Source organism: Henckelia pumila, chromosome 3 (genome assembly GCF_033568475.1).
Source record: "Henckelia pumila isolate YLH828 chromosome 3, ASM3356847v2, whole genome shotgun sequence".
Classification (NCBI taxonomy): Eukaryota; Viridiplantae; Streptophyta; class Magnoliopsida; order Lamiales; family Gesneriaceae; genus Henckelia; species Henckelia pumila.
Window position 1 is genome coordinate 60,497,488 of NC_133122.1, and position 16,696 is coordinate 60,514,183.

At 39.1% G+C, this 16,696-nt stretch overlaps 3 protein-coding genes across 3 annotated transcripts; 2 read left to right on the forward strand and 1 right to left on the reverse strand.

Moving 5' to 3' along the window:
- Positions 1 to 589: 589 nt before the first annotated feature.
- On the forward strand, positions 590 to 2,401 carry LOC140888827 (uncharacterized). The gene is made up of 2 exons (XM_073296531.1): positions 590 to 794; positions 906 to 2,401. Exons 1-2 carry the CDS (start codon positions 590 to 592, stop codon positions 2,399 to 2,401), a joined length of 1,701 nt encoding a protein of 566 aa, XP_073152632.1.
- Positions 2,402 to 2,431: 30 nt separating this feature from the next.
- On the forward strand, positions 2,432 to 2,953 carry LOC140888828 (uncharacterized). Its single transcript, XM_073296532.1, has one exon. It carries the CDS (start codon positions 2,432 to 2,434, stop codon positions 2,951 to 2,953), a length of 522 nt encoding a protein of 173 aa, XP_073152633.1.
- A 12,236-nt stretch (positions 2,954 to 15,189) lies between these two features.
- On the reverse strand, positions 15,190 to 16,221 carry LOC140892826 (GATA transcription factor 15-like). The gene is made up of 3 exons (XM_073301835.1): positions 16,004 to 16,221; positions 15,783 to 15,890; positions 15,190 to 15,697 (listed from the first exon to the last, which is right to left on the reverse strand). Exons 1-3 carry the CDS (start codon positions 16,022 to 16,024, stop codon positions 15,431 to 15,433), a joined length of 396 nt encoding a protein of 131 aa, XP_073157936.1. The 5' UTR covers positions 16,025 to 16,221; the 3' UTR covers positions 15,190 to 15,430.
- Between the last annotated feature and the right edge of the window lie 475 nt (positions 16,222 to 16,696).

A 16,696-nucleotide genomic window follows, 5' to 3' on the forward strand; every position in this document is an offset into this window, starting at 1 on the left:
AATAGGTGATTCCATGTAGGGTCACTACAAATAAAGGAACAAGTGGACGAATTACTCAAAGCTGGACACATTGAAGAAATCTATTTCCCGACCTGGTTGTCCAATATAGTTCTGGTGCCAAAGTCCTCTGGTAAATGGCGCATGTGTGTGGATTTTTGGGATCTGAACAAGGCATGCCCAAAGGACTGTTATCCGTTACCCAGAATTGATCAACTTGTCGATTCCACAGTGGGGCACGAGCTGCTCAGCTTCTTGGATGCCTATCAAGGATATCATCAAATCCCACTAGCTAAATAGGACGAATAAAGTGAGTTTTGTGACGTCAACATGAACATATTGTTACAGGGTCATGCCATTTGGCCTAAAAAATGTTGGGGCTACATACCAAAGGTTGATGGATAAAATATTCGAGCAACAAATCGGCAAAAATATCGAGGTCTATGTAGATGATATCCTGGTCAAGACCCGAACTACGGACTAGTTCATTACCGACCTAACTCAAACTTTTCAAACTTTGAAGCACTATCAGCTTAAGCTAAACCCTAGCAAGTGTACTTTTGGAGTCTGAGCTGGAAAGTTTCTTGGTTATATGGTTACAAGAAGGGGAATTGAAGCAAATCCGAAAAAGTTCCAAGCTATTATTTCTATGAGCTCGCCCAGGAATATACAGGAGGTACAAAGGTTAACAGGAAGAATCACAGCATTAGCCCGATTTATAAGTAGGTCTGCAGATAAAAGTCTATACTTCTTTAAAGTATTAAAAAAGAACAAAACTTTCGAATGGAATGAGGAAAGTGAGAAAGCCTTCCAGGATTTGAAAGCCTATTTAAAACAATTGCCTGTGCTGAATAAGCCCACTCAAGGAGAATAACTGTTCTTATATTTGGCGGTCACACCTCGAGCAGCAAGTTCAGTCCTGGTTAGGAAAGAGGGAATAAATCATCAGCCTGTTTACTTTGTGAGTCATGCTTTGAAGGGACCCGAGCTCAATTACTTAACTCAAGAAAAGCTTGCCTTAGCTCTGGTCATCACCGCAAGAAAATTACGTCCTTACTTCCTGTCACATCCCATCACCATGCTCACCAATAGCGTTCTGGGAAAAATTGCAACTAATCCATACGCATCGGGGAGACTTATCAGGTGGATTACGGAGTTGAGTGAGTACGACATCAAATTTGATCCTCAGACAGCCATAAAAGCTCAAGCCCTAGCAGACTTCTTAGCAGAGATGGTTCAGTTAGAACAAGAGGAGCTCTGGAAGATCTTTGTAGACGGGTCATCATGTCAATCAGGGAGAGGAGCTGGAGTCGTGATTATCTCACCTTGGGGTGAAGAAACAAATATCTCAATTAGATTGGACTTCAAAGCTTCTAACAACGAAGCAGAATATGAGGCATTATTACTTGAAATTAAGGCAGCACGGAATCTGGGTATTTCTCGGGCTACTCTATATTCTGATTCCCAATTAGCTATTCAGCAGAGCAACGAAAAGTTTGAGATCAAAGATGATAAGATGAGGAAATATGCCAAGGCATTAGACAAAGCCAAGGAAGGATTCACCGAACTGAACTTAGAGCTCATCCCCCGAGCTGAGAACATCAAGGCCAACTATTTGGCTCGCTTAGCCAGTGCCTTGAATGACCGACCTGATCCCATTGTTGCAGGTCGGGCGCTCGTATCTCAGCTGGAAACTCTTGATGATATGCTAACTCAAATACCAACAGGGGATTGGAGATATGATCTACACAAATATCTAATCGCGAAAGAATTACCAATTGATAATAAAAAAGCTAAGGAGATAAAGCGAAGGGCACTTTGTTTCGTCATGATAGATCAAATTCTGTTCAAACGATCCTTCTCTCAACCTTTGTTGAAGTGTTTAGGTCCCGACGAAGCAAATTATGTATTACGGGAAATTCATGAAGGGTCTTGCGGAAGTCATCTAGGTAGTCTTGCCCTGGCTCGGAAAGCCCTTCTGGCTGGTTTCTTTTGGCCTACTATGCGGAAAGATTTTTCAGATCTGGTTCATGCGTGTTATAATTGCCAGAGACATGCTAACTTACAGTGGAGACCTGCAGAATACATGAGGGCAGTGGTGGCCTCCTGTCCTTTTGATCAGTGGGGAATGGACATTGTAGGACCATTCCCTGTTAGCACGGGGCAGAGAAAATTTTTGTTGGTCGCGATCGACTATTTTTCTAAATGGGTGGAGGCCAAGACCCTAGCTAAAATTACGGAAAATGAAGTGCTCAATTTTCTATGGAAAAATATAGTGTGCCGCTTCGGGATCCCTCGCAGGTTAGCATCAGACAATGGAAGACAGTTCTGTGGATTCAAAGTCCGAGCATGGTGTCAAGAAATGAAGATCGAACAGGTTTTCACCTCTGTAGCATACCCGTAAGGGAATGGACAGGTCAAAGTTACTAACAGAATGATAGTCCAGGCTCTTAAGACACGACTGGATGCAGCCAAGGGCAAGTGGGCGGACGAACTTCCTTCCGTATTGTGGTCTTATCGAACTACAACTCGATCCGGTACGGGTGAAACTCCTTTCAGTATGGTGTATGGGACTGAAGCTGTTCTCCCGGCAGAAATTGGACAGGAGAATGCTAGGATAATGGCATATGGGGCAAACAATCAGGAACTGCGAGCAATGGATTTAGACTTACTGGAAGAGCACAGGTCCCGAGCTGCAATTAGGCTCGCAGCCTATCGCAAGCGAATGACCCAGGCCTACAACAAAAGAGTATACCCCAAGGTTTTCCAGGAGGGAGACCTGGTTATGCGAAAGATACAACATCCAGGGGAAAGAGAAAAGCTAGAGGCCAAGTATAAAGACCCATTCAAAGTGATAGGAAAAGCTGGAATAACTGCATATTATTTGAAAGATGCCCAAGGAAAAAAGGGTAAAAGGCCATGGAATGCTCAGCACTTAAAAAAATACTATCCATAGTAGCTCAGCTCGGGTCTCGTCATACTGTCTTACTAAACTGGTTCTTAACCAGCCGTCTTTTTGCGTTACAGTCAGTCCTGTTTTGTTTCCATCAGGTCCAGTCCTGTGTTAGTGTCAATTTTGTTTTTTGAATGTTGCAAGAGTCAGTTCTGTTTTATGGAACACCCTGTGATTTTTGGTAACATCCTTTATTCAAAGTCCACCTCAGTGGCCCACATCAGTGGAACTCAAAGCCCAGGCAGGTCTGGCACTCAAGGACCACATTAGTGGAACTCAAAGCCCAGGCAGGTCTGGCACACAAAGTCCACCTCAGTGGCCCACATCAGTGGAACTCAAAGCCAGGCAGGTCTGGCACTCAAGGACCACATTAGTGGAACTCAAAGCCCAGGTAGATCTGGCACACAAAGTCCACCTCAGTGGCCCACATCAGTGGAACTCAAAGCCCAGGCAGGTCTGACACTCAAGGACCACATCAGTGGAACTCAAAGCCCAGGCAGGTCTGGCACACAAAGTCCACCTCAGTGGCCCACATCAGTGGAACTCAAAGCCCAGGCAGGTCTGGCACTCAAGGATCACATCAGTGGAACTCAAAGCCCAGGCAAGTCTGGCACACAAAGTCTACCTCAGTGGCCCACATCAGTGGAACTCAAAGCCTAGGAAGGTCTGGCACTCAAGGACCACATCAGTGGAACTCAAAGCCCAAACAGGTATGGCACACAAAGTCCACCTCAGTGGCCCACAATAGTGGAACTCCAAGCTCGGGCAGGTCTGGCTCGCAAAGTTTAAGCAGGTCTATCATATAAAATATAGTAAAAATTTGGACAGGACTGGTGTCAAAAAATCAACCCTTGGTACTTAAAAAATCCGAGTGGGGCTCTATTTCAAAGATTGGTATGGTTTAAACAGTTTAATAACTTGGGCCTTGATTTTTATTCGGCCAGTTCGGGTATGTGTAGGTCGGGCCCTTAATGATTTATACTTAATAAATTATAGCTTGACTAGAATTCGGTCAGTCCGGGTATGTGTAGGTCGGGCCCTTAATGATTTATACTTAATAAATTATAGCTTGACTAGAATTCGGCCAGTCCGGGTATGTGTAGGTCGAGCCCTTAAAAGATTTATGCTTGATAAATTTTCTGGCTTGACTTTCATTCACTTATAATAGCAAAATCATGTTAGAATATAAGAATCATTGAAGAAACCCGAGCTGGGCAAAAACATTCATGCACGGAAAATAGTAGTAGTGTATCAGCTCGACCTGGGCAACAACCAAAATCAATGACCGCGCAGGGTCTACCATTTAGATCATGTTTGTAAACACTATTTATACAAATAATCAAGGGGCGGGGGCATCCTGCGACTTTGAGCTCTGGTCGGGATCTTCTGGCTTCTCTTGCTCGGCCTCCTCCGAGTCTTCATCAGGCATGTCATCAAGAGCCTTGGTACAATCTAGGAAAAGGGCGGGGTGCTCGGCCTCTGAGTACCCATTAGCCCTGAACTGGGCTAAGCACCCCTTGAAACCCTCATCAAAGAAGGTATCCGCCTTCTCAGCTACGACGTTAGCAAAATCGGCGGAATTCAAGAACTCCCTTTTCCCGACCTCCTTTGCAGCCTCAAGCTCCTGGGTCAGGGCCCGTACTCGGTTCTCTAGTTCAATCTTATCCACTTCCAGCTCGGCAGTATTTTTATGAGCAGCCTCCAGAGCATCTCGCATGGACTCAATCTCCACCCTCATCTCGGTCACCTTTTCCTTTTGTTCAGCCTTCATTTCTCGGGTTTTTCGTGTGAGCTCAGAAATCCGAGCAACGAAGGCCTCTTGGTTTAGGTTGTGTTCCTCCCGGTCTTTAAAAGCCCGGCTGGTGATCTCCCCTCCCTAAGCTAGAGCCTGTGAAAATATAAGGGGTAAATACCAGCTCGGTAAGTGACAGCTCAATATACAAGGTAAGATTGAAAAATGCAACATACCTGCAGGGATGCCAAAGCAAAGTTCTGTTCAGCCTCCAAGTGTGGCACCGCTCGTAGGATTTTCAAGTCAGATCGGGAAATCAGGTTATGCATTATGCCCAGGCACCCTTGGGGGTCGGGCTGTGAGAAAAAATACATATCTGGCGTCTCGGATTGGAAGGCCATACCACGAGGAACGGCGTTCGATAGAGACTCAAACTCCTCTACCGGGCCTTTTCCATGAGCTCGGGGGGGGGGGGGGGGGGGGGGAAAGTTGATGGCTGGGGCGACAGCTCGGGAGGTACCAGAGGTCCTTGTTCTTTGGACTTAGAATATTTTTTCTTGGATTGCGCAGTGGTTTCGGGCTCGGGTTTCGAGCTAGCCTCCGCATCCTCGGGTTTCTTCCTCTTAAAATTCTTCAAAGCAGCTCTGAATTTTGCAGGCATAGCGGCAGATCTGATCCTTTCGTCTAAACAAATAACAAATACAGTAAATAAAAGGCACATGTTAAATCAATCTAAGATAAGGATAGCACGGGTACAGGGGTACTACCTACATCCCCTTGGATCTCTACTCCCTTCCCACTGAAGCCGTAATGGCAGAGCAGATCATCCCCGACCAGGTTCTCGATGTCAAAAACTTGAACAGACATTGTGTTGAGAAAGTTGGTAAAGTTATGGGATGGTAGAGCTGGGGGATCAGGAGTGATGAAATTCATAGCCCAGTTACTCCGGCACTCCCAGGGCTGGTTAGGTTTAACAAAGAAATACCTATTGGTCCAACCCTTGTGAGAGCTCAGTTTTCCCTCAAAAAGGGGTACTCGGGTCGCATGGAAATGTAAAAATGGCCCGGGACGGTTTTCTTAATTTGAAGGAATTGGATAAAATTTCCTATGTCTAAGGGAATTCTGAAAAACAGAATAGGACGGCTAGGGATAAGATCGAACTAAAGAAGTTCGGGGATAATTGACTCGGACAGACGCAAAAATATTGACAGAGTTGAGATACACAGTTCGGGATAGGAAATCTCAAGCCCATTTTTACTTGATCTAGACTGAAGCTTAAATAGTTAGGGGGTGGTTTGTGAGCTCGATCCTTTCGACCTGGGATTAGGAGGTCATAACCCTCAGGCATCCCCGATCTCTCCCTAATGAAGTGACCGAGGTCAGGACTTAGATGGGAGGCCAATACCTCAAACCATTGTTTACCCTGGGCAGTTAAGCGGGCTTCGTTCGATCTAAGTCTATGTAATCGCCTTAATTTTTCCTCTCGAGTCTCGGACAAGTCCAGATCTGAGCTGGAATTATCAGAGTTAGAGGGCTCAGGGTTGTTTTGGGGAGAGTCGGGTGCTTCCATAAAGGCTACTATTTCTCTAATAGAAGTTTCATCTGGGGAAGACATTAATTAACCTGGTGTAAGGGCGGTAGGACTTACAGGTAAAGGAGCAGTAGCTCGGGATTGACACAAACGAGACGGGAGCAGCAGTCAGGGTCGGGCGAGCTCTCAAAATTTTAACAGCGTAACAGTACAAGAGTGTGAGGTAAAAAATGAAATTTTTAGTGACCTATTTATAGAGGAGGTGAATTGATCTAGACCGTTGATTTTACCCTTGATCTACTACTCGGGACGGGACGAGTCAGGGTCTTCTAAGCTTCGGGAGGTGAAGCGTCAGAGGGTATCTTGGCCGTTCGTAAAAAGCACATCACGCGGATCCTGATCTGGACCGTTCAAAGAAACACATCCCTCGGATTCAATTTTGGACTGTCCAACTGAAGTATGGGTAGTACGGGGTTCGGACTGCATTTCTTGGTCTAAATTCATTCTTCTTTTAGACCAGTTAGGGAGGTACTATTGTTACCCCAGGAAATTATTTTAACCCGAACCAGTTCAATATGGGTTTAAGAGGGTTGGCCCAATTATAGGATTATTATTAGATATAAGGTCCAGCCCAGTTTTCTACCTGTTAGGGCATGTCAAGACCTGAACAGCTGTTAATGGGCCGACTCACCCGAGCTGGGGCCCAGTGGGCTTGGTATGTTTTCTAGTTCAAGTAAGACTCAAATACATTGAAGATAAGCTTGGTCATTGCACAGATATGAATGAGATAGAGATAAACTCAAGGACGGACTAATGAATGAAGAGTCCTACTTCAGGACATGTTATAGTTCGACTAGGTAACTTACTCTATTTTCCCCTATAAATACAGGTACTGTTATGGTTTCATGATTCATTATTCATTACTCATTATTCACTATTCATCACACATTCACTCACTCATATCTCTCAGTTTTCGCATTAATCATACTCTCTGCCTTCAAGCCACTGACTTAGGCATCGGAGGGGTCACGTCGAAAACACCTTCGGCACTCCTTGACCTAGCTGTTGCTTGTGCAGATTTAAGTGGTGCCCGACCCGACCTGTTTCATAAAGGAGTTGGAGGATCCATTCTACCAGACCGAACCCGAGCTAAAATTCCGACATCATAAATCTCTATAAAAACTATTTCGTATTCGTACTCGTTTTAACAAAAATGATTAATTCAAGTTGCTATAAAATTTCATTGTAGCTCATTATAAATTTACTTTAAATCTTTCATTTTTAGTCGGATAGGGGTATAACAACCAAAATCTAGTTTTTATATTTGTGATTATTTTGAATTAAATTGGGATAATTTTTTTGTCTTGACCAAGCAAAGAGGAGCGGCTCCTTCACCTAAAAATATTTATAATTTGAAACTCTTCCAAACGGGAAATTTTATAATAAAGATTTTTTATTTGAATCACCTGTGAAAAAGTACGTTTAATTCTTTATGAAAAAATAATTATCATTTTTTATTGTTCACAAAAAAATATTTGTAAAAACGTCTCAGAGATTTTTTTAAATTTTTCCTCCCGAATTAATTTAATTCACTTTTTGGATCCACAGCTAGTGAAATTTTGGGTCTAGAATTAGTTATTTATTACTAGTGGACATTTGGCACACACTTATCTTAATTTATGCATTAATCAGTTGAACATTTTTGTTAATTTTATTTTTCATAATTAATTATTAATTCAAAAAATACAACAGATACATATAGTCGTCATAACAATAACATCACTTGGTTGGACCATATTTTACGCGGTTGTGCTTCAAATTTTTTAAATGGTAACTCTCTGGACCGCTAGCCCCATGTAATAATGCCTTTAATAATGTTTTATTTATAATATTTATATTATATCGGATGAATTAAATTACACAATAAAATTTGGTTAAATAAATATAGAGAAGAATATATTATTAACTTGCATTACTTTAATTTTTGTGAAGTTGGTAAATTAAAATCATGAATGGATCGATAACACGATGGAAAAAAAAAGATCAAAAAAATTATATTTTTCTGTTAAATAAATGCCATAGGTACACCGTCACACGTTTATAACCACCAAATATATTTTCACCTTACAACCAACCGTTCAATTCAATTTATTGGTCTGCAATCTGCATGCATGCCAAATACGGCCAGAGCTCGCTCTTTATTAAATCAAGCGATAAATATTTTTTCTTCATTTTATTTGCAAATATTAAAAAAAAAAATTGAATGGATTAGCAAATATTAATATTAAACTAGTCAATATCGAACTCAAATAACAAGAAATAAATGATACATAAGTGATAAAGTGAAGGCTCAAGACACAAACGCGTTGAATACAATTTTGAAGAAATTAAATCCAAAATATTTATACATAATTAACATGATATAATTAGATTGATCAATTGGATCTTACTTACCCTATATGTACCAAATTTTTGAGGTTCCCGATTTCTCACTTTTAAATTATCGTTAATATTTTAAAAAAGAAATGATTATGAATTTTTTTTATAAACGAAGCTGTGTTGAATCATTTTTCCATTTCTTTCAAACACGTGAATGTAATATTTTGCAATGGTACAAGTTCATTATAAAAAATTACAGAGATTAAACTGGAAACAATTCGCAGGTTCTATCAAGATTACCCTCTGCGATGGACGCCGCCGTTCGGAGGCGCCAACCGCCCCTGCGCCGCCACGATGGACTTATAGATCTCCGCTATCATCCCATCGTCGTACTCCTTAATCGGCAACCTTCCGAACCCGTTCCCGATCACCCGCGTGGTGGCGATCCTCAGCATCATATCCACATAAGCGTCTCGCATACGGAGCAAAAATCTCTTGGGCGAGAACCGGAGTTTCAGCTCCACCGGCGGCGCCAGCTTGATCCTCCAGAATCGCCAGCAGCTGGTAGATCCATCGGCGGAACCGGAACCAAGCTTCAGAACTCGCATTCGCATCTTTCTTTTCCGCCGGGAATAGGAATTCAGCCGCATGTATCCCTTCCTCCGCCAATACCTTCTTCCGCCGCCGCCGTAGAGTAAATTTGTCGAGACCCTTTCCATCTCCATACTTTAGAGAGTGCAGCGAGCGATGTGATGTGGTGGCAAAAAGTTGATTAAGTTTTCAGTATATGTATACAGAAAACAGTTGGGAGTAGGGTGTTTAATGTTTCAATAATTTTCATGTTTGGAGAGGATAGGTAGGAGCTGGAAATTTTAGTTGAAGCAAGGATTACATATCCATTATTACTTACAGTACCAAATTTTCAAATAAATTAAATGCTTTTTGTACTCACAAAAAAACTAGAGAAAATAGCCTCGGGCCTCTTATCCCGTGTCATCGGTTCGATTATCTCTATCAACGTTTTTTTCGATTAGTTTGTTGCACAAAATTTTTCCGATGTTGTTTACCTGGCTAGCGGGGTTTGCAGGATATTGCGTTAGTTTGAAATTTACCAAGTTCGAAAGATAGGAATTGTAGGTCTCACATCATAAAAATAAATAAAATATAACTTTTGTCATAGAGAAAGAAATACTTCAGATATAAAATGCATGTAGATAATCTAAGTGCTATCTTTTCTAACAAAATGACGGAGTTTATTTGAAATTTGAATTGAGGCTTCGTGGATTTTTGTGGTTATTTAATGATTGCATTGAAGAATTTTAATTGTTTTCCTTTTTTATTGAAGATAAGAATTTAATTGTTTTCTGGTGATCTTTATTGCGTTGGATTATTTGGAATTGAAATTGATTTCATTTGCTCAGTATCCAATCCTGTCAGCACGTATACATTAACTCTTGTTGGTGCCCGACTCTACTGCCCCTCACCGAGGCATTAAAGCCAAATTTGTTCACATTATTTAGAATCGCCTATTGATAATTATGACATTTATTTATATTTAAATTAATATAAGACCATCTCACGTATCAATTTTTTATCTGAATATCTTATTTGATCTAATTTATATGAAAATTATTATTTTTTATTCTAAATATGAGTCAAATCGTTGAGACTGACATTAATCCGTGAGACTGCGGTCTGACTTGAGACCCGCTCATATTTATTACCTTCATCCTTAGTTATTTGTTACTCCTTAGAGAAGCATCGAATTTGAATGCTTATATCTATTGTTTTCACATGCTAATACATTTCTCTACCCAATCATTTTACTAAAAAAAATCTCATCGTTTTCGCTGATCTATTTATTTCACGTTCATTCTTTTTATTACAATAATTATTATGTTAGTTTATGTGTTATCTTAATTCTTTCTATGGATACATTAATTCGCATTTGCATATTTTAAGGTAAAAGTTTTGTGGGCGTGTACCACTTTAGGTCCTAATTAAGATTCTCCAGTCAATAATTGTATTTGGTGCTTAATTTTATGCAATTTAATGCAAATTCTATTCATATACTTCTTCAAATTGGGGTAAAAATTTAATATCCAAACTATTTTTCTATAAGTCGGCTACTAATACTTCTTTGGACCACTTTTAATTCACCTAGGGGTATTCAGAAATCCAAATAAATCAATCCAACTCAAGAAATCAAATAAAACCATATATATGATTTTTTATATAAATTAAAACCAAATAATCTAAATTGAATCGAATCAATACGATATTTTTCGGATCGACTTGTGTCGGGTTGGCGGATTGGGTTGAGTTTTTTGACACCCCTAGATTGAAGCAGATGATTTCATTCTATACTAAATTTCCCCAAATATTATTTACGGATATAATATCTTTAAATATCATTTTAACTTAAATATTCTGTGATATACACCCTTTCGAGCTTTTGGGTCAATAATTTTCTATACTTAATTTGTAATTTTATTTTCATATTTTTTTAAGAACCTAATTTTCTTTTCTCCATATCTATCTATCATCTATTAATATAAAATCCCACAGTTGTATTTTTTTTAAATTAAAATTTTCACATAATTTAAAGAATGGGAAATCTCTCTCTCCTTTTGTTATCAATTGTTTTGATCAGTTCATGGTATGATTTTTCATCGGCTACACCAAACTTGAACACAACCATTAAAAATCACCAGACAACTTGTGAGATGTGTTCTTCTTGTGAGAGCCCTTGTCAAACTGTTGTCTCGCCGCCGCCAATGACGGGGCGGGGGGCCGACTGTCCTCCGCTACCCTCGCCGGCCCCCTTCGCCTCCGAACCCCGTTATTCAATATTTTCCTTTATATTATTACAAATCCAACTCAAATTCCCTTCAGCTTAATAGCCACCCCTTTATAATTTCTTCAATCGTCATCTTCTTTTCTTCTCTCTTCTCTGATCTATGAAATTTAAACACATGCACACTAATATATATATATCGTCCCTTGCATCGATCACTAATGATTATTTTTCATAATCCCGTCCATGTTTTATGGCTAATTTTCAGGTTATGACTTATGATATACAACGGTTTCTGGGATTTACAACGGTTTCTGGGAGAAAGAAGAACAAAGGAACGCATTTACAAGTTTTAATTTTTTTTCTCCAAGTCTAACTAACTAGTGTAATTTATAAAGTACATGACAATAATTTTTTATAGGGTGAAAATTTGTTAAGGAAAATTAGCAACATTGTCTTGTAAGTTTGGTATATTTTGGGTTTTGCTCATTTAATTAATCTAAAATCTTTTACTTTATCCCTTTTTCTATCTTAATGTATGAAGACTCGTTATATATTATTGACATGACATTGAATCATTCTAACGTAAATTGACAATGCGCCGTTGATCAATGTTTTTGAGCCCGTTTGGATTTCATAGATTTTTTTTAAAAAAAGGGATTTTTAAGCTCTAATTTTGGGCTTTTGAAAAAACTCTAAATTTAACTTAAAAAGTGCTTTTTAAGCACTTAAATGACAATCCAAACACCTTATAAACTAAAAAAACATTTTTCTTGTCTATCTTTTGATATCAAACGGGACCTTTATATCAGAGTTACATATATTAATTGTTTCGCTTTTATCATAGATAGCCATTGTCACAGATCACAATATATATTCAACAGATTACTTTTTTCATAATGAAAATTTTGTTGCTTAGGAACGATGCAATATATATAAAACTATACGAAAGTATTTAAACAGCTTGTTCTTCAACTAATTATATCCGAGTACTAGTTTCATTTCTCATTAAGAATCGGTAAATGAAAACACGAGAAGGGCTATTGGCAGTTGGCACTTTATTATCTCTCGATACAACGGCATTTTATTGTTTTGAAAATAGTATATTACAAACGTCGACATCTTAAATTTTCACAAAATGTTTATAGTTTCTCGAATTACTTTATACCGAAAAATCTCTATCTATTTTTATTGTGTTAGTGTATGCTAAACCGGGAGTGTTTCTCCCCCTATTTCAATACCATTAGATCACGTGGGACCCTTATAGTTTTATGGAAATTGATATGTGTGTTGATGATCCAATAGTTGACATTTGACCACATCATGGGGGAAAAAATACTCCAAGTGTAGCATAGAATAATCCTCATGATTTTGCAATTTTGAAAAAAAAAATCAAAATTTAGGATTTTGTGCATGTTGGACAAATCCAAAATAAGTGTGGGCCATTAAATATTTTGTTTTGAATCAATGTGAAATAAAGATCTTGATATTACGTTCCCGTATACGAACCAATCGAACTATTTGTAATGTATTGTGGTATAAAATATAACGATCTTCACGATGCTTGTGAAGCTTCTAGAAAATGTGGTTAATTGTCTTAAATTGTTAACCAAGCATCTCAGAAATCGAGTGGCACAATTTGATTCAAATTTACTCATTCTCTAGTACGTTCGCTTCCAAATTGACGATATAGTTATTTTTTTAAAAATGAATTATTCTAAATTATTTATCCACACATTCCTCTTTTCGTTCGATAAAAAAACATTTTAATTCGACTTGTTAAATTTTTCTGACCCGTACGTCCCTGATCATATATTTCTCTATATGTACAAAAGGTGAATGCATTCTTCCATTGTGCCAAATATTGTTTTTACAATAAAACAAAGAATTTATAGAATGGGAATCCTTTCTATCTTCTTGTTTTCGATTGTTTTCGGTTCATTGCATGATTTCGCGTCGACTATATCAACCTGCGAAATGTGCTACTCTTGCGACAACCCGTGTCAACCTATCGTATCTCCGCCGCCGCCACCTTCTCCTCCTCCAGTTCCGGTGCTATCACCACCGCCACCATTTCCACCTCCTGTAACGGGGACCGGCTGTCCTCCGCCAGCACCAATGCCATCCCTACCGGAGCTCAATCACTGTCCTCCTCCACCACCCAGTAATGGTGGTGGTGTGGGAGTTTACTACTTCTCGCCGCCTCCTCCAACTGAACCCACGTATTTTCCACCACTGTACGGCGGCGGTGGCACGTACAGTCCACCGCAAAACTTCCCTTATTCGTGGCCCAACCCCACTTTCCCATATTTACCATTCTCTAATTACTTGTGCCCTCCGCGGCCAGCTGGCATCTCCATCTCGCATTCGGCCAAGCTTAACACCCACCCTTTCGTCTCCGCTTCACTTGTCATCTTCTTCTGTCTTTTATTCATCCCATGAATATTCATAAAACTACATGTACTAAAAAAGCTAGCTCCAAATTTATTTTTAATTATTACTTAATTTCATGTTCCATTTGATGTTTAACTATTAATTGTCTGGTTCATTCGTAGAGATTACAGGGGAATGGCTTCAATAATAAAGAAGAAGAGAAACGGACGTCGAAGAGTACTAAATCTTGGATCGAAAGCAAGTGGAATTCTGATATTTCAAGCTATCATCTTTTTCTTCATGAAATGGTGCATGTGTATATTTATATGTAGAAGATCATTGCTCTGTTAGGATAAAGAGCTGTAATTACCTAATTATGTTGCATGAAATTACCCATAAGCGAATAAAATAGTACAGTTGGTGTGCATGTGCATGAAAAGTACTCAACATATAAAACCAAAACGAAATTAAATTTTTGATGGTGTTACTTTGGAATATTGTTCTCAAGGGGTCCAGTAAAATTGGCCCTTTTGATGTCTGGAATGCGAGGCCCTTAACGATTCATTTTAACAAAATTCATTAATTTTTTTGGCGTGAATGCAAATAAAAAAACAAACTTTATAAACTTCATGATATTTATAATACGAGGGATCCTGATTATTTCCATATTGTGACTTGTTTTGGAACTTTATCAGTAGATACTAGTTGGCTTGCGCGTTTTGTATATTTTTTAGACTTGTTTTTTTGGTTGGTTTCTAAAATGAATGACATAACGAGGCATGAGTGATGAGTCAGTAGGTTGCTTCATCATGAATTCGACAAGCCACAATTCGTACATTGTATTGCATGACGGGGTTATTGCAGCCTGGGGGAGAGCTCGGAAGGTGTTGGCAAGTACTAGTCGTTGCGATTCATCCCATGTCGTTTTCCGATGTCTTTTTAGTCTTCAACCTAGCATATTTTAAATACATCGGGAGAAGGGGTCTTGATTGCCATGTTATTGAAATGTATTGTGTTTGGAAGGAAGCTCACTTATGACTTATCCACAGTTATAAGACTCGTTTAGATGTGTGTCTAATGTGCATTTTGGTCAGCGGTGCGTATTTTCAACAATAATCTGAATTCAAGTTACATTTCTAAACAACGTTCGATATACGAGTAGATTTTTGAGAATACAACGGAACATAAAGTCCCTAGCCTGAAAGAATATTAAAGAATAGTAGGCATTCCTCATCACGTACACAACAAACCACTACTCAATACATATTCAACGTTGGATTTGGGTTTGAATCCAAGGAATCCAAACCGTTGACAAATGGAGAAAAAAGCAGTTATAATTCCAAAATTAAAAATTAAAGCAGACATCCCAATCATCAAAATCGATACTAGGAAAAAGGAAAAAAAGAACTAGAGAGAGATTCCCCACTGATCACAATTAGCATAAAACTAAGAATCTGTTACATCTAAAGTGTGGATCTTGTTGGAAAATTGACCACGATTCCTCAAATTTCCCAAAGATCCAAAGATTTTCCGATAAACAATTAGCATAAAACTACGAAAACGTTGCATCTAAACATTAGATCTTGTTAGAAAATTTCACCTCTTTTTTCAAACTTTCAAGATTTTGGAGACCTTGGGGGGTACCATTAGATCAACACAAGGTACCACTTAAGCATAAACAGATCCGTAGGAAAGAGCCATCAACAGTACAGCCGCTTGCTCTTCCTCCCTCAATTTGCTCAACATCTTCCACGATCTCTGTAACACGACTTCACTCCCCGAAGCCATAAATCGCATTTTCAAAATCTCTCTAACGCCATTGCCGCGATTTACAGCGGTACGCTTCTTCTTCTTGTGGGCACTTTTTCCAGTATCCAAACCCATCAGCTGTCGTCTCTTCTTGTTGTATTTGATCCCACAAGCATTACACAGAGACTGCAAATCAAGCACTCCAGAAGATTCAATAAACCGTAATGGTTGGAAAAAATAAAATTGAAATGATTGCATGATTTTTGTTCACCTTGGGTCCCTCCGGGCCGCCTCTCCAGAGGGGAGTTCTTGTCGTGCGACAGCCGCTGCAGCATTTCACCGAACAACTGTAGCTATTTCGCTCATCGGAATCTTGCTTCTGAAAAATGGAATAAATGAATCAGAGAACAAGGGATTGATCTAGTTTGCGACATGTAATCCCAATAATAAGAGTAAAAAATGGTGAACAAAAGTGCAGCATTTGCTCCTCACCTCATCTTCTTTCAGATCCATACCAGAAAAAAAAAAAAGAAAACCCAATAGAAAGTATGTAATACAGGACCAAAGGAACGATTTATCAAGAAAAATGATGAAGAAAACAAGAAATGGAGATGGGATTCGATCGATCGGAGGTTTGGAGAAGAAGGCGAAGAGAGTGAGAGATGATCAATTCGATAAAAATAAAATAAAAATAAAAATAAAAAAGGAGAATCTAGTGGACACTGTTGAGTGTAAAACAAACCCTAGCTGACTCAAGAAGGAATTCTTGTTGACCATAATGCCCCTTGTGCGTTTCAAATTTCGGAGTGCCGTGGAGCAATCTCAGCCGTTGAGACCATACAATATTTTGAAAGATATATAAAACTGATTTCAGATTATTTTGTTCAGATTATAAACGATGTTGTAATAAAATTAATCTTTTTCTATATTTTCTCATAAATGGGAATGCCAAAGAATTTTGGAACCAACAAGGGTGGTAAATTTTATATAAATTCCGACCCGTTTCGATTCCTAACCCGATCCTGTTCCGAAATATTTCCGACCCGAGTATTTGGGATTTTTTCCGACCCGAATAATTTCGGGATCGGGATCGGGATCGGGATAGGCTACTCTTCCCGACGGGATTCCCGACCCGATCCGAATATAAAAATAATATTTTTTTAATAATATTTTTTAATTAAAAAA